The sequence below is a fragment of the Malus sylvestris genome, chromosome 8 (genome assembly GCF_916048215.2).
Source record: "Malus sylvestris chromosome 8, drMalSylv7.2, whole genome shotgun sequence".
NCBI classification, from domain to species: domain Eukaryota; kingdom Viridiplantae; phylum Streptophyta; class Magnoliopsida; order Rosales; family Rosaceae; genus Malus; species Malus sylvestris.
The window spans coordinates 11,693,622-11,713,633 of record NC_062267.1 but is presented as its reverse complement, the minus strand read 5'-3'; the positions used below and the strand labels follow the sequence as shown (position 1 = coordinate 11,713,633).

General features: G+C 34.5%; 1 protein-coding gene across 1 annotated transcript; it reads left to right on the top strand.

Moving 5' to 3' along the window:
- Window positions 1–1,005: 1,005 nt before the first annotated feature.
- On the top strand, window positions 1,006–4,105 carry LOC126632748 (COP9 signalosome complex subunit 5b-like). Its single transcript, XM_050303216.1, has 6 exons — window positions 1,006–1,478; window positions 1,778–2,059; window positions 2,142–2,289; window positions 2,386–2,468; window positions 3,435–3,512; window positions 3,630–4,105. Exons 1-6 carry the CDS (start codon window positions 1,074–1,076, stop codon window positions 3,735–3,737), a joined length of 1,104 nt encoding a protein of 367 aa, XP_050159173.1. The 5' UTR covers window positions 1,006–1,073; the 3' UTR covers window positions 3,738–4,105.
- The last annotated feature ends 15,907 nt before the right edge of the window (window positions 4,106–20,012 follow it).

Genomic DNA, 20,012 nt, shown 5'->3' with positions numbered 1-20,012 from the left:
TAAAGAAAAAGAACACAACATTTGCAAGTGGAAAGAATCAAGTAAACGCGTTTGCACGTGCAGAGAGGCTATTATGCTACAATTAGCTAGAATCAGCAAAACAGTTCATAACAAACTATCTTTTGCTTCAATGGACGTGGACATGGTCACATTGGTTACAGTGGATGTGCAACTCACTAAGCACATAAATTTGAATCCCATACCGTGTAAATTAGTCTAAAGAAGGTGTGCAACTTGGGTTGGTCAATCCGAATTCACCCATGCCCCACTTGGTTTCAAACCCGATCGAGCTTGTTAGAATGAAGTAAAAACCCGCCCAAACCCGATTCGACATCAACCCGATCATTTATTAGGTTGGCTGATTTCTTGCCTGCCCATGTCAACGCAAACTCATCCCGCTTCCTATAATATAAGGAAGGTACAAGTTTAGGGAAGACAATAATTGAAGTTTGTTGTTGGGTTTTATTTGAACAATGAATGATAATGTTTCTTTTACCTTTCCTTTGGTAGTCTCTTGTAATTTTATTTCAACTTCGCTTGGTTGAAATATTAGAAGTGGTCTCCACACTATTTGGTTTAACATCCGTATGGATTATGATGGTGTAAAATTGTAATTTTAACTAATATATATTGACATTGTTTGATGAAAATTTGAAATATTTTACAAAATAAGGTGTTACAAAATTGAACTCAATAAAGTTGGGCAAACTCGAATCCAACCTAAGTAAGCCCGAGCACAATTTAAACTCGAACTCAAATAAACTTGCATGAACTTGAACCCCACCCAAACCCAAATCTTGGGTTTGGATTAGTTGACCATCTAATTCAACCAATCCGGCCAAGTTGCACCCTTGTTTAAAATATAATATCGATCTTTAAAAAATAAAATAATAATAATAATAATAAAAACTATTTTTTGCTCCTTGGGCTTTCTCTTCTCCGAAGGAGCCCTAAAAACACAAAAGGCAGCCCAATGGCGATTTATTTATTTTCTTAGTAGAAATCGACTTCGCTTAATTACATTAACATCAAAGGACGCAGTAGTGTCTCTCAGAGACATTTTCGCAAACACCATGGACGCGCAAATAGCCCAGCAGACATGGGAGCTCGAGAACAACGTAATCCCCATGGACACGCCGCCGAGCGTGGCGAAGCCGAAGGCGGACCCGACGGCCGACGCCATATTCTACTACGACGAGGCGGCTCAGGTCAAGTTCCAGCAGGAGAAGCCCTGGGCCAACGACCCCCACTACTTCAAGCGCGTCAAGATCTCCGCCCTCGCGCTCTTGAAGATGGTTGTGCACGCCCGGTCTGGCGGGACCATCGAGGTCATGGGCCTCATGCAGGGCAAGACCGACGGCGACGCCATTATCGTCATGGACGCTTTTGCTTTGCCTGTTGAAGGGACTGAGACTAGGGTTAATGCTCAGGCTGATGCCTATGAGTATATGGTGGATTATTCCCAAACCAATAAGCAGGTTTGTGATTTTTTTTTTCAAATTATTTGTGTTTTTCAATGTTTAAGGCATGAACTTTTGGGCTTTCAGAAACCCTAATTGCTGCTGTTGTTGGGCTATTGCGTCATTGAGTTGCTGCTCTTTTCGTACATAGTTGCTGAGAAATTGAATTTGCTAGGTTTCTTAGTGGGGTTTGTGTTGGGACATATAGTTTCTCAAATTTTGTTGTTAATTGGTGGAGTAGGGTTATTGTATTGGAGTCCATATATTAGTTCTATTTGTGCAAGGTTAATCCGCTTACTGAGTGTTTTATTGCCTAGGCGGGGCGGTTGGAGAATGTGGTTGGGTGGTACCATTCTCATCCGGGTTATGGATGCTGGCTCTCGGGTATTGATGTTTCGACGCAGATGCTTAACCAGCAATATCAGGAGCCCTTTTTGGCTGTTGTTATTGATCCAACTCGGACAGTGTCTGCTGGAAAAGTTGACATTGGTGCATTCAGGACGTACCCAGATGGATATAAGCCTCCAGACGATCCTGTCTCCGAGTATCAGACCATTCCTCTGAACAAAATTGAGGACTTTGGTGTTCACTGTAAACAGGTATGATGTTATTATCCTAGAGTTCTTATGCGGAACTTTGGTTTGTTACTATCTGAAACTTCTTTTGTATTTGTGTATGCAGTATTATTCTCTGGATATCACTTATTTCAAGTCTTCTCTTGACACTCACCTCTTGGATCTGCTCTGGAACAAGTATTGGGTGAATACTCTTTCTTCCTCACCTTTATTGGGTAATGGAGACTATGTTGCTGGACAAATTTCTGATCTAGGTACTTTCTTACCTGTCCATATTACCTATTCAAGTATTTTCCATATATCTTAGATTATTTACTGAATATTAAGTTGTGTTTTTTGCATCATGCCAGCTGAAAAGCTAGAGCAAGCGGAGAATCATTTGGCTCATTCTCGCTTTGGGCCATTAATAACACCCCCACAAAGAAAGAGAGAGGTAAGTCTCTCTTCCCATTTCCCTCTATCTCGCTCATTTGATTTAGAAGAGCTATCTTTTAAATGGATTTGGACCATACAAGTATAACTGCTAAGTGGAATCTGTTACTCATATATATATATATATATATATATATATATATATATATATATATATACACACACACGTAGAGAAGGTTAGGGCAGGAAGGTGGTATGGATTCCAGTGCCACTCCTTATATTCATCTAGTCTATGCAAAATACACATTTATAAAATTCGTCATTCTATATGTCTATGAGTGGATTTACATGCAAACTTGATGTGTGAACATAGTGTCATTCTCCCTTATCATTGAGTTCTATTCTCTCTCTTTCATGAAACCAAACTGATAAATATATGTATACCTAGTTCTGTAGATATTAAGAAGAAAGTCAAAAGGATAAAGAACCAAATTATTTGCCTAGTCTGAGAATCATGTGGACTTGCCTTTGTGTTGTTTCTTGTATTCTTGATTCTTGTTCTCAGCTTTGAAACAGTTTTGAAGTTTTTGTATTTATTTATTTTTCCAAAAGAAACCAGGAAAACAAAAATATAGCACTTTTGAATCTTCTCTGGAACATTGGATTCTGTTTTAAAATTTAGCAGCCACTGGATATCATGCTATATGGAAATTCAACTTGTTTGCCTGCCACTCATTAAAAAAAAAACGTTTTTGTTCAACAAATTCAACTGTTTAGAATTGTAGTACCCACAGTTTGTCTTCTGCTATCGTTTCTATATGGGTCCCACTTGCCCCCATATAGATAGGCATTTTAGATCCAGGTAATGTTAGAATGCATGCCTGGGTGATTTCATTCATGTGCAGGAGAGATTTGTGATTAAGAGAAGAATGTTACATAATGAGAATCTTGTTATTATTTAACCATCATTCACGCTGATTACCTATATTTCCAGTAGTTGAATTTGAATGGCTTCATGAATTTGCAGGAAGAATCCCAACTTGCCAAAATTACTCGTGACAGTGCAAAGATAACTGTCGAGCAGGTGCATGGTCTGATGTCACAGGTAACCCCTGGCCGTGCCAATCTTCATATATCCTCTGTTTGCTTGTGCAGTGGAGTCTTATAGCAACGTCCAATTTGTTCTTAATTAACACAGTTGCTCTTATTTGTCTTTGCTCAGGTTATCAAGGACATTCTTTTCAATTCTGTACGCCAATCCAACAGATCTCTCCTACAGCCATCTCTCACAGAACCATCTTCTGACCCCGAACCAATGGTTGAAAGTTGATTTTGGCGTTCTGGCGGCAACACTGATGTCGGAGATGATTCACTGCCGGAAGGAAACCTTGATGGAGTCCGGGTCACTGTTTATGATCCCGATATTTTGAGTCCATTGTTGCTGAAATTCTGTTGCTACACTTTTGTAAATCCTCGGGGTGCTGGTGCTTTATTTTTGTTTTCTTCGGAATTTCCATTTTGCTATTCCTAGTATCTATATACTGTTATTTGGTGGATGGTTGACAAAATTAATCCTTCTATTGGAAGTAGGCTTTGCGGCTCGAATGGTGAATTGTGTTACCTTTGCATTTCTATGAGGCCCAAACTACCTCATGGAAATATATGAATTTAAGAAATAATTGGTCTTGTAAGCTTAAATTTAATTTTTTTTCAAAATCTTTGCATAACCATTTTTTTGCACTTTTTGGGGTTTGATTTATTCGTAACCTACTAAGCAGGGAGTTTATTAAAAAGTGTTTTTATTTTTAATATTGTTTGGCTCCTTACATGTAATGAATCACTCAATTTCTTATTTATCTGCAAGAAGGAATGACTGCTGACATTTGAACATTACTTGACTCCTTATATGTAACGAGTCTAATGTTTTAAACAAGACACCCCGAGGTGGGCCTAGGTGGCTTTGGAGACAGGGTAGGAGTGATAACACCTCTACCCAGTGGGAGTAGGTGAAAACTCGTTTAGATGTGGTCGAGGCATGCCTGAGGCGGTTGATTGGGTGTTCCTAGATACATCAGTGATCCGAAATCAAAATCAAAGGGCTCTGTCCTCTAGTTTATAATTGTTACTGTGCGGCGACGTCTTCGCGAAGAAGACGATCGCGACGAAGAAGAAAACTTTTTTTTCTTTTTTTTCTAAGAAATCTTTTTTGAAAAAACGATAGTTTCCCCACCACCTTAGTGTAGATACTATCGTTTGTCAAAAAAAAAAAAAGTTTTCCTCTTCATGTCGTTTTGGCCAAGTCATTTTTTTTAATATCCTACAATAGTCTCCCATTTTTTTCTTAATAACCCATAGCAGTCCCCAATTATTTAAATCCAGTAAGGTTTTACCTCACGCTTCAAGACCTTCGCCTAGGCGGGGCTAACAATGAAACACTTTGCTTGAGCCTTGGCCTTTTAAAACATTGAACGAGTCACTCAAATTTGATTCCCTACCGTTTCAAACTACCACACTTCTAACTTGGTCACAAATTAATGATCAAACAAAAACAAACCACAAACAATTTTCTTTATACTTCTCTCATACAAATTTTTACGTGGGATGGTTAAGCAGGTCACTATTCGTTCTGGTCCATTGCTAAATGTGTAGGAAATTCTAACAGATGGAGCACCCTAACATGAGCATGCATGCTACAAAAGATTTAAGAAAAAAAGGGTCTAAAAGATAAGAGCTAAAAACCATACGCGGTAGGCAAGAAAATTGGAAGGATGAGGAAGGCAAATGCAATTGCTACATATTTATACAAGCATCCTATAAGATTGGAGGAAATAAATGAAACGACTTTTGAGGGATTGAAATAAGGGACACCCCATTTTAAGTATATATACACATTTACACACAGTCACAGATAAAGATACATACATACATATATATGTGTGTGTGTGTGTACTCATGGTTGGTGTATATTAGTGGGTTTCACATGCAAAGAAAACAGAAGGCTTCAATCGTGGGTCGTTTTCCTACTTTGTGTAGGTTTTGTTGCAAATGCTGCTGCTGCAAAGTTGGGACCTCAAATCCAACGTTTTCACAAACACCATCCCACTATAGAGAGAGAAAGTACCATGAACGAAAAGCCTAAACAAATCTTCCACTTTCTATCTCTTTAGTGGGTTCTTTTGTGGTCTCTCTCTCCCCAAGCAAATCATGACTTTCCCCCAACCTCCTCTCTCTCTCTCTCTCTCTCTCTCTCTCTCTCTCTCTCTCTCCACCATTTTTTGGTAGAATTAGATTCTTACAAGATAACAAAAAGGTTTGTTCACACGCAAAATCTTTCAATGTAGCTAGCCATGTTGTAGTGTACAACTTTCATTGCACTTGTGACAACTTCACATGCCAAAATCCACAATTTAACTAGCTAGGGTTAGGTGCATGCAATTGTCTTGTGTGCTCCAATTTTTGTACCCTAATAGTTGGAAACATTCATGAGCTTATGACTTTTCCAAATAGAAAAATATAATGCTTTACTTTGTACGCTTTCCCACCACCAAGTGTGCTACCTGCATTAGGCTAATTTGTGTCTCACATTCACCTCTGTGACCCATCAAATATTTGCCCAACTTATCATCTTTCTTTCATGTCCCTATAATTGCACATAGATAAGGAGATGCTTTGGGACCAAATCATTCATTTTCTTGTCTTCTTTTGCTTGTAAATCTAAAAGCACCAAATGGTTTAATCCAGTAATCTTCTGAAAGTGAAATCTAACATGTTTAAACATCTATATGCACTTTATTATTAGGGGTTTAATAAAATAGTTTTAAAGCTTGTTTGGAAATACTTTTAAAATGGCTGAAAGCGTTTTTGATGAAAATATTTTTGGAACCAATTATTAGTAAAAATGCAAGTAAATCCTGAAAACATTTTCTCTAAAAGCAGTTTTAGTTATTTAAAAGTACTTTTAAACGAGCCCTTAATATTTGAAAAGTTGAAAACTATACTATAATGTGTATATAGTGTTTGTAAAATTCTCAATAAAATCAAGTTCCTAATACAAAGTCAACTTCAGGATATGAGAGGACACCAATTTGGATTTTGCAACATCTTTCTCTTTCACAAGTCCATTGGATCCCCTCCTGAGCAAATGGTGGGGATCCTCATGACTCACTAATAAGGGCCGTTGAATTTTGATCAAATGACTACAATTATTATAACTTTTAAATGGACTTTCTGTTTGTAGCCGTTGGATCAAAATCCAACGGCTCGTGTTAGTGGATAATGAGGATCCCCACCATTTGCTCAGGAGGGGATCCAATTCCCAGGAAGAGGGTCACTATCCTTTATTGGAACATAAGTTTACAACCTGGCAACCGCAAAGAATTATTATAACGAATGGTTAAGTTCAAATTCTATTAGTTTTGCACAAATTTGAATCACAATAATGCTAGAGTTATAAGATTTGTTCATTAAATAATGTGTCAGTATACGTGATCAGTATATTATTTATTTGATATAAATAAGGTTTTGAAAAATCATTTTATTTTTGAATTATGGAACACTAATTACAAGTTTCAATATCTTAAGTTCGAATCGATCAAAAACATCATTGGACGAATAAATTTGGTGTTTTAAAATTACTAGTTTCAACTTGATGAAATGCTGCAAGTACCCTTCGAAAAAGTGGAGGTTGCTAGGGAGAGGTGGTGAGAAGGAATACTCATGAAATGCTCATCCCACTTAGGAAGTGGGTTGTCTAATCCATATCAACTCTGCAAAATAGTTACATGTGGGGACTTCCATTATTTCTACCGTACCACAGGAACCACACCGAAAACATTTCTGATTTCCTGGTAAAATAGTTTGCAATTTAGGGTAAAAAGTTTCTTTGTGAGCAACTTACATGGTACAAGTACATTATTATTCTCATATTTCGTGTCAATGATACAATGTTATTAGAGAAAAACTTACACATGTAATTGTATTATTGATACAAGATGTTGCGATACTAGTGCACCCATGCCATAAAAGTTGTTATTTATGTAATTGGGACAAGACCCGTGCCTACTTCTGAGAATCATCTTCCCAGTGATGTGGAAAAAAGCATTGGTGCCAATAAAATTGGAGGTCATATAGGGCTTCATATCTTGAGCAACAGCAGCAGAACCAATTATTCTCACGGCATCTTTGCTCTCTACCTTTCTTTTCTCCCTGTAATGTCTGCTTTTGCATTTCCACGTTAAGAATCTCTTCTTATTTGGTCGTAAAGGTTTCCATTTGGAGGGACGCAGACTTACGTAGTCGGGCCCTGTGGAACCAAAAACCATGGACCAGTACGACGTTGATATGCATTTTTTGAATAATAATATTGAACCATATATATTTTGCTAGCTAGGGTTTTGAGTGGCAAAGCTAAGATGCTGTTTAATATAGGAAAGGATCCTCTCTGGATCCCTTCCATCCAGATCCGGAGGATCCTTCAATCCTATCCGTTCAAAAGAAAATCGAACGGCTAGAAAACATTCAGCCGACCTTGACACCATTGGAATGAGAAGAAGCTGTGATGGCAGCAGCGGCCATGGATGCAGCGGCGATGGTTTAGACGGCGGGAAGGTTGAGAGAGGGGCGCCGATGTGGAGGAGACGATTGCGTCATCGAAATCGTAGTCGGGATCGATGGCTTCGTGGTCCTATTTCAAGGCAAGGTTGCGACTGTGGCTTTGCGACCCTGTTTGAGGAAGGAGAAGAAGCTGCGATTGCTTCCCGGCTCTGCTGGAGGCAAGCCTTGCAGGCAATCTTCTGGAACCTGAGGATCCGACTGGAAGGAGTCCGGAGAGGATCCTTTCCCGTTTAATATGGTCTCTGATTTGAAAACCAATAAAAAACTAAGCATGATGCATGCATGCGGGTCTCAAAGGATGAAAATCATGCAAAATATGTATGCAGTTCTCAAAGGACACAGAAAAGATTTCGTAGATTGTTCTTGTCAGGTGATAGTATCGAGTGACAGAATAATTACTTCAAGTTATAAGTATGAAAACACATCATAAACTTAAACATGTCTTCAATTGAATTGTTCAGTTATTCAGTAATTACCTTAATCACGTGACAAAAAATAACTCTACATAATGCTACTAAATATCTATCTGAGCAATCAAATTAGAAAATAAAAGGCTACAAGTATACTAATTGATCACTGTAGACTGACTTTTCCCTGTGGGAAGTTCATGTACAATGTTGAGGAATTGGATTGGCTCCAAACCTTAGTGTCCGGAGCCTAAGGATCAACATATACGAATTGTTGATTAGTGTGTAAAAGAGATCAGAGCTGTTGATTTGTGTAATGTACTAGCGAAATGAGTTAATAGAGATCGTCGAAGTCACTTTGTGAAGTTCAGATATGTTGATCCTTAGACTTCAGATACTAAAATCCAGAGTGGATCCAATTCCCAATGTTGAATGCAAGGTACAGGCTTCAAGTACAATGTTCCTATGACTTCTTTTTATTTTCTGTTTCTGGCTTGATGCTCCGAATAACTTGATTGAAAATAAAGCAATGATAATTGCTAAGATAAATAAATAAAAGGCTTTTTAGTCAAAATGGTGTCTAAGATTTGCATAACACATCACTTTGGTCCCTGAGATTGAAAATCAATAGAAATGCTCCCTGAGATTGTCCACCATCCATTATTTTGGTCATTCCGTTAAAAACTCCGTTAAGTGTCCCGGAGCTCTTGGCTGGAAGTTTGGGCAATTTCAAAGCTTCGTAACTCAATCGTTTCATAACCAAATTCGACCCATAATATATCAAAATGAAGATAGAAAAGTGTAGAACAATATTATACCTTTTTGGAAGCCCAATGATTTCCGGAGATAGACAGAAAATAGGCTAAAAGGTGACTGGTCCATTGGAAAACTGGAAAACTCGCCGGAAATTGGGTAAATTTTAAACGTTCATAACTTCTTCAATACTGAACGAAATTGAGTGATTCAAAAACGAAAATCATACTTCTCAACGACACAAAGATAATGGTACCTGATTAGATGGCTATATCCCTGTGTTGTGGCCGGAAAACTAATCGAAAGTGGCTGTCTTGGTCTCAAGTTGGCCACTTTCGAGTCGTTTTTCGGCCAAACCACGGTGAATTAGCCATCGAAAAAGGTACCATTCTCTTCGTATCATCTAGAAGTATGATTTTCGTTTTTGAATCACTCAATTTCGTTGAGTATTAAAGAAGTTATGAACGTTTAAAATTTACCCAGTTTCCGGCGAGTTTTCCAGTTTTTCCATAGACCAGTCACTTTTCAAGCTATTTTCTGGCATCTCCGGCAACCATTGAGCTTCTAAATAGGTATAATCTTATTCTTAACTTTCCTATCTTCATTTTGATATATTATGGGTCGAATTTGGTTAAGAAACAATTGAGTTACGAAACTTTGAAAATTGCACATACTTCTAACCAAGAGCTCCGGGACACTTAATAGAGTTTTCAATTGAATGACCAAAATAATGGATGATGAACAATCTCATGGACCATTTTTATTGATTTTCAATCCCAAAGAACAAAGTGATGTGTTATACAAATCTCAAGCACAATTTTAACTAAAAAGCCTAAATAAAAATATATTTCCACCGCGCCACGTCTCCCCAAAATGATCGTAAATTGGAGGATAAGGTCTTTGCTAATCAGATACTGACAGAAAAGCAGGTGATGAAAGTCATTTGGAGGCTATGAATAAGGGGTTACTTTTCTTCGGTATAATAAAGTCAGTCGCGCTCAATTAGCATCACCCACCATCATTTTAAGACCGCTCAATTAATAAATTTATTTCATAAATTATATTCATTTTACTAATGAGTTTATGAATTACGAGAATAAATATTCAAATGTGAATTACACAAGCACATTATCGTGGAAAACTTGGCTACACCAAGATTTACTTAATTTCTCATGCACCTTATTATTTTATATCATTTAATCTTTTTCAATTTAATTGATCGGATGACTAAAAATTAAGAAAAGTATGTAAAAATTAAAAAAGAGTTTAGATAGTAGTAGTACCACTCTATCGCTTAACTTAGAAGCCTTCACAATGTAAAATTAGAGTGTTATACTAATTAATTCTTTTTTCAATTAAGTTTCAAGGATTCGATAAGTCTAAAAGAAATAAAGTTTCAAGTATTCTTCTCAATCACTATAGTCTAACGTGTGTGAAATCTATATAGTCCAAAGCACCACGTGTACGGTGGTTGTATTATTTTGACCAAACCTATGTTCTTTGTGTTACTAAATCTCAACCGTTGGATATCACGAGATCTTACCTTCATTTTTCTTTTTAAGTACGATTTTGTTGGATTTCATATGTTTAGAACAATGAATCTTTTTTTTGGCCATACAAAAAGTCGGACAACAAAACTATCACGCCAAGGCATTGTAGACATATAGAATATGGCTATAGTCTGTGATCTGAAAGCAGAATCAAATGTCAATCTCTTTTTTTAGGTGATAAAATTTTAGAACCTGTTTGCTAATTATTTCGTTTTTTATTTTTATTTTTTAAAACATTTATTATACATCTCTCTCAATATTCTTCATTCACTCTTCTATGGTTCTTTGGTTTCCTCTATATTTTTCCTCTATATGTAACACAAAATTAAAAAAAGAAGAAAGGAAATAGTTATCAAAATTATTGTTTTCAAATATCATTGGCATGTTGATATTTCTTCTGTTCCTTGGATGAGTTTCATAAAACAACAAAAAGTAAGATTTTATCTCCCAAAAGACATTCTTATTTGCTTTTGGTTTAGCGTCATCAAAGTCATTACATATTTCGGAGATAGAAGACAAGTGGTCGTTCTATTAAAGAGTTAGTCATTTTTAATTGTTCTATTAGTAATCACACATGTTTTTATAAACCCTAAACAGATAAGCTAAAAAAATTTAGGTCAAAAGCTTACCGCTGCAGTTGTATGTGAAAGAGTAGACTAAGACGTGTCAGCTTTCTAAGTTTTCAACCCCCCAAATAAGAGAAAAAGATGGTTGAGGCATTTTCTGGTGTAGGGTTCTTCAAAAATTAAGGGTCAATCAGCCTTTGAAATTTTTTATCACCACACAAAACAAATTAATTTAAACATTAAAAAAATGTACACCAATTGCTTGAGAAATATCCAATTACGGATTTAGGGTTTGTCTTCGAAAAGCATTTATATTATATTATGGTCGTGCCTCGTGCAATACTGCAATATTAACTCAAAACCATCACATTTCTTAAGGTCATTTTCTTGTATGAAGCCTTCGCTAGATACAACTAATTTGACCTTCAAAAAGATAAAAATTATGAGTGGTTTATAGAAGAAAGAAGATAATAATTACACCTTAAAAAGCCATTGAAAGTAATCCATTTGCAGTTGTATTTTGTTTAGTAGCCAGAGAGGAATTTGGCTTTCTTGTTCGAAGCATGTATAAGCAAAGAAAAAACCAAACAGATGATCCAGAAGTCGGTAGTCGTAACTAGTATGAAATTCACTATCTATGTTAGTGGTGCAACTCGGGCGGATTAGGCGGGTTAGATGGTCAAACCAACCCTAACTCAACATTCTTAATTCGGATTTGGGTCATGCAATTTTATTCGGGTTCCAGTTTAAGTTTGGTTCGGGTTTGCCCAATTTTATCAAATTCAATCTTGTAACACATTATTTTGTAAGACAAGTCTCCAATTTTGAACAAAATACCACAAAACTATTTAAAATTCAATTCTACACATCACCATCCATATGAAAAATAAACCAAATAGTGTGGAACGCGTTTCTAAAGTTCAAATTAAATGACAAAACAATACCACCGTTTTAACCAAAAAAAGAAAAACATAAAAGCAATAATTTCGTTTGTTCAAATGAAAAGCAAACAACAAACTTCAAGTACAGCTCTCCCAAACATCTAGCTTGTATAATAAGAAGTGGGATGGGTAATCTGTGCATGAGCAATTCGGGCTAGAAATCGGGTTGGGTTTGGGTTGACATGGAGGGGCAAAACATCAACCCAACCTAACCCAATAAATAATCTGGTTGAGGTCGGGTTGGGTTTGGGCAGGTTTTACTTCATTCTAACCCGCTCAATCGGGTTTGAAGTCAAATTGGACATGGGCGGATTTGGGTTAGAACTTCGAACATATAATCTTTACTTACAAGTGAAAATAATTACAATTAGATTGTAGTACTAAACGATAATCTGAATCCCTTTATGATACAAAATTATAATTTTTTATTCAAATAATAATCAAGTTTTGTATGGTCAAATTGGGTAGACTATTAGATGGAATGCGTTATATCCCATGTGCATGTAGTGTAGGTAAACCTTTTCATACATACTAATATAGCCATGAAATTTACACGGCAACTTGGACCTAATGAATTCATTCAACGTACGTTACCCCCATATGGTAAATTCCAAATTAGCACGGCTATTTTTAATTTCATTTCCTCAAGAGGGGTTCTTATTTCATACATAAAAAAGGAATTTCCTTCTATTATTTCCCACCAAATTGTATATTATTACAAATAAATCACGACTTATTATCAAATTAGCTATGGAATCGCGGGTATATTTGGATTGAATGGTTCACGAGAAAGAATCCAATTTTGGAAAGTAAGATGAGATTATTTACTAAAACTTGTATAAGATGAAGATTATTAACTAAAACCATACAAAGACATTATTATTTTTTTTAACAAAAACTATACAAAAAGATTATTAGCTGTTGCGCAACTATTTTACATTATAAGTACAAATATTAAATGTATTGAGACAATCAAACGAAGACAAATAGCCGATCATCGGACACCCGAGGCCCAAAGAAGAGAGAGACCAGAATGCAGCAAAAATATTTCCCTTGGAATAAAAAATAAAAGTTACGTTGGTTATAACAATGTGATCTTCTCTCAATAAATAAAATATTTAATGTAAATTATTTTTTCGTCTTAAAAATAAAATAAAATCATAATAGCTCAAATAACTGATTTTCTATCCTAATTTTTATATAGAAAATAAGCCAATAGCTTCAAAATGCATGGTTTGGAGAGTGCAAATCTTCTGCACTCAAAATTCTAAATTGGCCTCTCTATGACATATATACTTGAGTGACATGTGTTCTTTTAATTTAACTCATCTTTAATTTATAATTTTTTTATTGAAAAGATAAGTTAAAGAAATAACATTATTAAGTAAAATTTAAATGAATGTTAAGACGTTAACAAATGAGCTAATAAGTTACAGAGAAGTTGCAAAGAGTTTTAGAGAGGTCTGGGCGCAGTACATTTGAACTCTGGTTTGGAACACATGAAAAATCTGATGTGATTGTCGTCGGGGGACCGCGAGGGCACGGAAGCTTCCTGCCTTGAGCAACGACTGTTTCACACGTTATCCCTTTAAGAAGGCAGGATTCGAGGGTTAATTGACTGACACAAAGAGATTTCTGTTATGCGCAGGATTATGTCACCCACGCGTGCAGGTTGGGCGCGTTGTCATCACGATCCAGTTTGAGTCTAACATTTTGCCGTGCGGTTCCTATTCTACTCAGCTATGTGCAGCCCTATTATACGCAGGGATGGGGTCTTTAGGATAAAATTGGATTAGCAAAAATTTGTAAAACGGGGACTTATAATTTATTTTATTGTAAATTTATAACTTATTATGTCAAGTCATATTCATCTTATATTTAACATAACAAACAAAAAACTTGACTTAAGTTCATTTTAATTGATCACAACATATCTCATTTAATTCACTAAACGAGGCTTTATGGTCTAATCCTATGGTTGCATAGCTGTTTTTAAAAATATTTTTATGACAAAGAAAATAAGAGTAAATTGCCCAATTACTACCTGAATTTGGTACTTGCACTTTGGATTTTTTAATTTTAAATTATACTTATATGTATATAATATAAATTAATGACTCAAAATAACTTTTTAGCAAATTTCCCTTTTTAATGTCTATTTTCTTCAAATTTTCGTTGAATTTAGTCACGTTCGTAACATATAAACAGTTTAAGGTAATTGGTAATTTGTATGGAACATTTAGAGAATAGAGGTAAGGAAAAATTGGCTTAAAAATTAGTTGAGTCCTTAATTTATAAAATACACAAGTTTGAACGATGTTGCAGATGCATGCAAGCTCATCTGCCACCATGTTTGCTTCCTCGAAAACATGTAAAACTTGAACAATTTATAATTCTGTCATAACTCTTTTTTATATCTTTAAAAAAAGGGTCAAAATTTACAAGAAGTATATTTTTTAATCTTGAATGCAAAATATATACGGTTATAAACTGTGAGATGAGGAATTTATGCAATATTAAAACATGAAATAAAATTTTAACACCATATAATTTGTGACACGAAGACGTTGTTACATGCACAGAAAAAAATCTTATCTTCAAGAAGTTTAAAGTCTCATCTAGTTACGTGTACCATTCACATGTTAACATTTGATTGATAATTAGTATACGTGATATAATATACATGTAGCTGTAACACTTACATGTATACAAATAAGTATATTATAACACTGATTAATATTTTAACATATACATAGTGATAGGTGGTGATATTTTTATAGTTTAAAGTATCTTTCGCTTACATTAGTATATGTCAAAGGATGTTTACACGTATCAACTAGTATTGTTCTTCAAATAATATATGTTAAATATTATTCTTCGAATTTAACACATGCCACCATCTTCTTGGAGAGAATAATAATAGGGGTGTGCTATCCACATACTATTTTTTACTTCTCACACACCCCTTGTTAAATTTTTTTTTTTTATCTTCTTCAATTCACCTGATCCGACGGCTGAAAATTAGAAAGATGTGTGAGAAGTAAAAAGATGTGTGTGGATATCACACCCCTAATAATAGTGTAAAGAAACTCTCTCTCTCTCCGGTGAAGGTGAACAGGAAAAGAAAAGAACGTTTCTGAAAATTGTCGGCCACCGTCACTTCCTACACTTCTTGCATGCGTTAGTGACTAAATTATAGATGTTTATTTGTTTCTGAAAGAACTTTTATAACATCATCCAACATCTTTAAAAAAAATATATATATATATATATATATATATATATATATATATTTTTTTTTTTTAAAGGAGGACAACTGATGGTAAGTTATGGTTATTCATCCGTTCCAGAGGCCAGAAAGACTCACAGAGGTATTTCAACCTCCCTCTGACCATAAGTCTGGCTTCCACACCAGTAGTGGGTTTCGAACCCAAAACTTTTAGTTTTTAATTTGAAGGAAGCCTCGCAATACGCTATTTACCATTGGGCTACCAGCTCGTGATTATCTTTAAAATATTTCAATTTCATACATTAATTACCATGATGAGATTTTATAAGCTACACTGAGGGAGGGTTGAGAATTTATACTTGAGACGCAAATGAGATGGAGAAGAAAGCTCTATAAACGAAGACTATCCACTACTTACAAGAGAGTTGCATAATAGAAAGAAAAAAAATATGGGTGTCAATTGTTACGCTTTCTGTTTCCTCCATGTGCACTCGCCTCTTATTTCTAAGCTTCAATAATTGAAAGAATCCGAGGAAGGATGAATCACAGAAGCAATGGATATAGAAAAAATAAGAATGCGAAAATACCTGAAGTCTTTTTTAGTAAGCAAAGAAAATAAAAAGTTCAGAAGTGTCTTAACATGATTGGAATAAGATCTCTACTCCGCTTGGTTTATAATTATTCAATACAATAAGGTGCAAAGATAATACACTTGGATCCATATATGTCGTAGTTTTCTAGCAATTGCAGGTATGCAGGTTAACAAAAATCATGTTATTTATGTAGGTTAATTTGTATAGCTTATCTCATAAAATTATTTAAAATAAAAATAAATTGCATAAGAGTTTTCTGATAAGTGTCTCACCTAACGCTAAGAAGCTGCACCTTCAATAGTGGAACACTAGAGCCGCACGAAAGGATGATGATGCGGTTTTAGTCAATTTCTGAATGAAAGACCAAATTCTATATCAAATTATTGTATAGAAATTTATAAAAACATTGTATGACCTATAAATGAAAAATTATTTTATATTTTTTGATTATACAGTCCATTATGCATTATAATCAAAGCCGGTTCTGAAAGTGTGCAAGTGGTGTCACCGCACAGGACCTTTAGTACGGCCCCAATATACAATTCTATTTTATTTGTGTATAAAGTATATATAAAGTTCCACCAATCAACCAAATTAAGTTCTTAGTGTAATTGTTTTTGTGCTTCTTATTTTTGTAGCTCTAACTGAGGATACATTTTTCATGTGCTAGAAACACGGTCCCGTACACCATAAGTTATAATATAAGTGGTTGGATACTTGAAAAAGAATTTCAACCACTTGTATTATGACACTTGATGTACTAGACCGGGCACACTGAATCTCTCTCAACTGAGTTCAAATACCTCTTGCAGCACATTTTTTCATGTTTTTATTTTTTTGTATTTAAAATTAAAGAGTTTTGAACCTAAAAGCATAGGAGATGTAGATAGCGGAAAGGGATCCTCTCCCGATCCCTTCCTCCTAATTCACCAAGTTTGGGGATCTGGACCATTGAAATTTGATCTAACAGCTAAAGTTATTATAACTTTTAAAGTGGGCCCCTGTTTGTAGCAGTTGGATCAAATTTCAATGGTCTGGATCTCCAGACTTAATGGATTAGGAGGAAGGGATCCGAAGATAATCCATTTCCGTAGATAGCTAGGTACTTAGTACCACACCACGCTTCATTTTTTGTTTGTTTGCATTATATCAATTTATACATAATCAAATAAAGATAAAACATAATAGAAAAGATAGAAACTAAAATTGTAGACCTTATAAAAGCCTCGGTTTGAATCTCGTACATGACCCCAAAAATTTCAAGAACGACCTTTGTTATAATATGAACAAATTACAATTTTATAGATTGTACTTTAAAGTATAGTATTAATAATTCAATCATGTATAATAACATAGACAGAAACCGCATAATGTTAATTATGTCACGTGATCATAATCCAAAGCCGAAGATAAGAGTACAATAAGTTTGTGAGAGAAAAGAATGTTACTGACCAAAAAAAAAAAAAAAAAAAGAGAGAAAAGAATGTTACTGTTTTTTAGCTCATACGAATATTTAAAATAAAAAGTTGCGAATGCAAAGCTTTTGTTGTTTTAAAAACCAGAAGACAAAAACGGGACATGTTTTTGCTTGGCTAATTTCGGCATCGAAATGCCATGCAGTAATCTCAGCGAAGCTTGTAAGGAGCATTGTAAGTTGACATGATGGAAAACCTTCAACATGTTGGCATTATTTTTGCAAATTAACTTGAGCATCATCAATGTTCTACCAAATGAGGATGGGGGCCTAGTTGCAGTGGCACTAGAGCCAAGAAAACTCCCACCTCGCTCAAGTTCGATTCTCCCCACCCCCAAATTTAACTAATGACAAAAAAAAAAAAAAAAGTTCTACCAAATGTATGGGGAAGAACTCAAAAACCCTTTTTTGTTTTATGATTAAGTAGTGAAAATGTGTAAACATGTACTATATTTGAGTATTAAAAACCACTAGTTCTTCTTGTTTTAAGTTCAAATCCTCGTCTCCTATTGATAAATTATGTTTTATGTTATAGGGTGTGTTTGAGAGGTGTTTTTAAATGACTGGAAGTATTTTTTAGAGAAAATGTTTTGGGTTCCAGATGTTTCTTATAGGAAGCACTTTAAGTGATTTTCTATGATTAACTTGTATTTTTACTAATAATTTGTTTAAAAAACATTTTAAAAGCACTTTCCAAATGAGCCAATAATTTGAGAGTTTGTTTGAAATTACTTGTAAAATAACTGAAAATGTTTTGGTGAAAATGTTTTTAGGTTTTAAAAACACTAGTTATGTGCTTCATTGCAGGTTGTACTTGAAATGCTTTTTTAGAATTCACTTGTATTTTGACTAATGATTGATTCCAAAAGCATTTCCATTTAAAGTGTTTTCAATCATTTGAAAAGTAGTTCCAAACACACTTTCATGGTTGTAACAACATCATGCGAGAAATTAGTGTACAATGAATTTGCATTTTTCAAAGAGGCAGAGAACAAAACGATAAGATCATATTTGGATTCTTCCCATCTTAAAAATAAGAAAAATATCGTCAGTTGGAAACCTATAAATGTATTTTGGGCATTATATGAAGAAATTAAATTCTTAAAAACAAAATGTTAGGAAGATCATTTTTTGTACCACATTATGTACCATATGACGTGATAAGTGATGTGTCCATATCACGTCAATTAATGAATTTATCTAATTAGATGTTGATTGTATACGTCATTTGTATTTTTACTAAGAATTTGTTTTAAAAACATTTTAAAAGCACTTCCTAAACGAACCAATAATTTGAGTTTGTAACAAAAATCATGCGAGAAGTTATTGTACAATGAATTTGCATATTTTAAAGAGGAAAAGAACAAAATGATTAAACAGAAAAGGTTACAAAATTTATATTAACTGCATTCAGTATAAGTTCAAGACACAGCTCTAACCATATTCCAGCTTAATTAATCCATAGATACCGATAGAAAGTAAGTAGACACTCAAAACAAGTACATGTTCGAGCATCATATTTTAAAGAGGTAGAGAACAAAACGATTAAATTCATATTTAGATTCTTCCCCTCATAAAAGTAAGAGAAATATCGTCAGTTGGAAGCCTTTAAATGAATATTTGGCATTATATGAAGAAATTAAATTCTTAATAAAAATGCTAAGAATACTATATTTTTGTACCACATTTGTGTACCATTCATCTGATGTGAGAAGTGTTGTTTATGTGTTACATCAATTAATAAATTTATCTAATTAGATGTTAATCGGAATGAAAACAAGTGTATGTGTGTGTGTGTGTGTGTGTGTGTGTATATATATATATATATTTTTTTTTTTTTAACAATCGATATTATATTTACTAAGGGGAGGGGGTGGACTTAGCCTTATAATGAGTTAGCAATAATGTGGTTCAAATTCGCCTTTGGCGAGAATCGAACCTAAGACTTCTCACTTACCAGTTAAGATGCCCTTATTCGAAGATATTAATGTATAGGCTAGTTAATAGTAAACTTGCATATTAAAAGTAATAAATTTACATGTTGTGTTTAATACAATCATCATCGGACAGTCAGAGATAATTTATCTATATATGTATATGATATAATCACAATTTGACCATCGAGATGGTGATTGTATCAAATATATGTTAGTATTGTAGCCAAATCCTTTATTTCTCCTAAAATCAGAATATCACTTACGCAAATCCAATTCGTCCGAAATAGGATAGGGAGTTGAATTTCTTATTTGATGCGAGTTCCATGTCTCAATACTTTACTAAAAAAAAAAGGGGGAATGTTTTTTAAGGACCTATACACATTTTTTCAATTTATCATTTGAACTAAAATTTTAAACAATTTGTTATATCACCTTTCCAAAATCATTACTTTGTCATCTCATCCTAAACTGTTAAGTTTTCCATCTAAAATTCGTGCACATGACTTGTGTTTAGGGTTATTTCAAATGTTTCACATCATTTT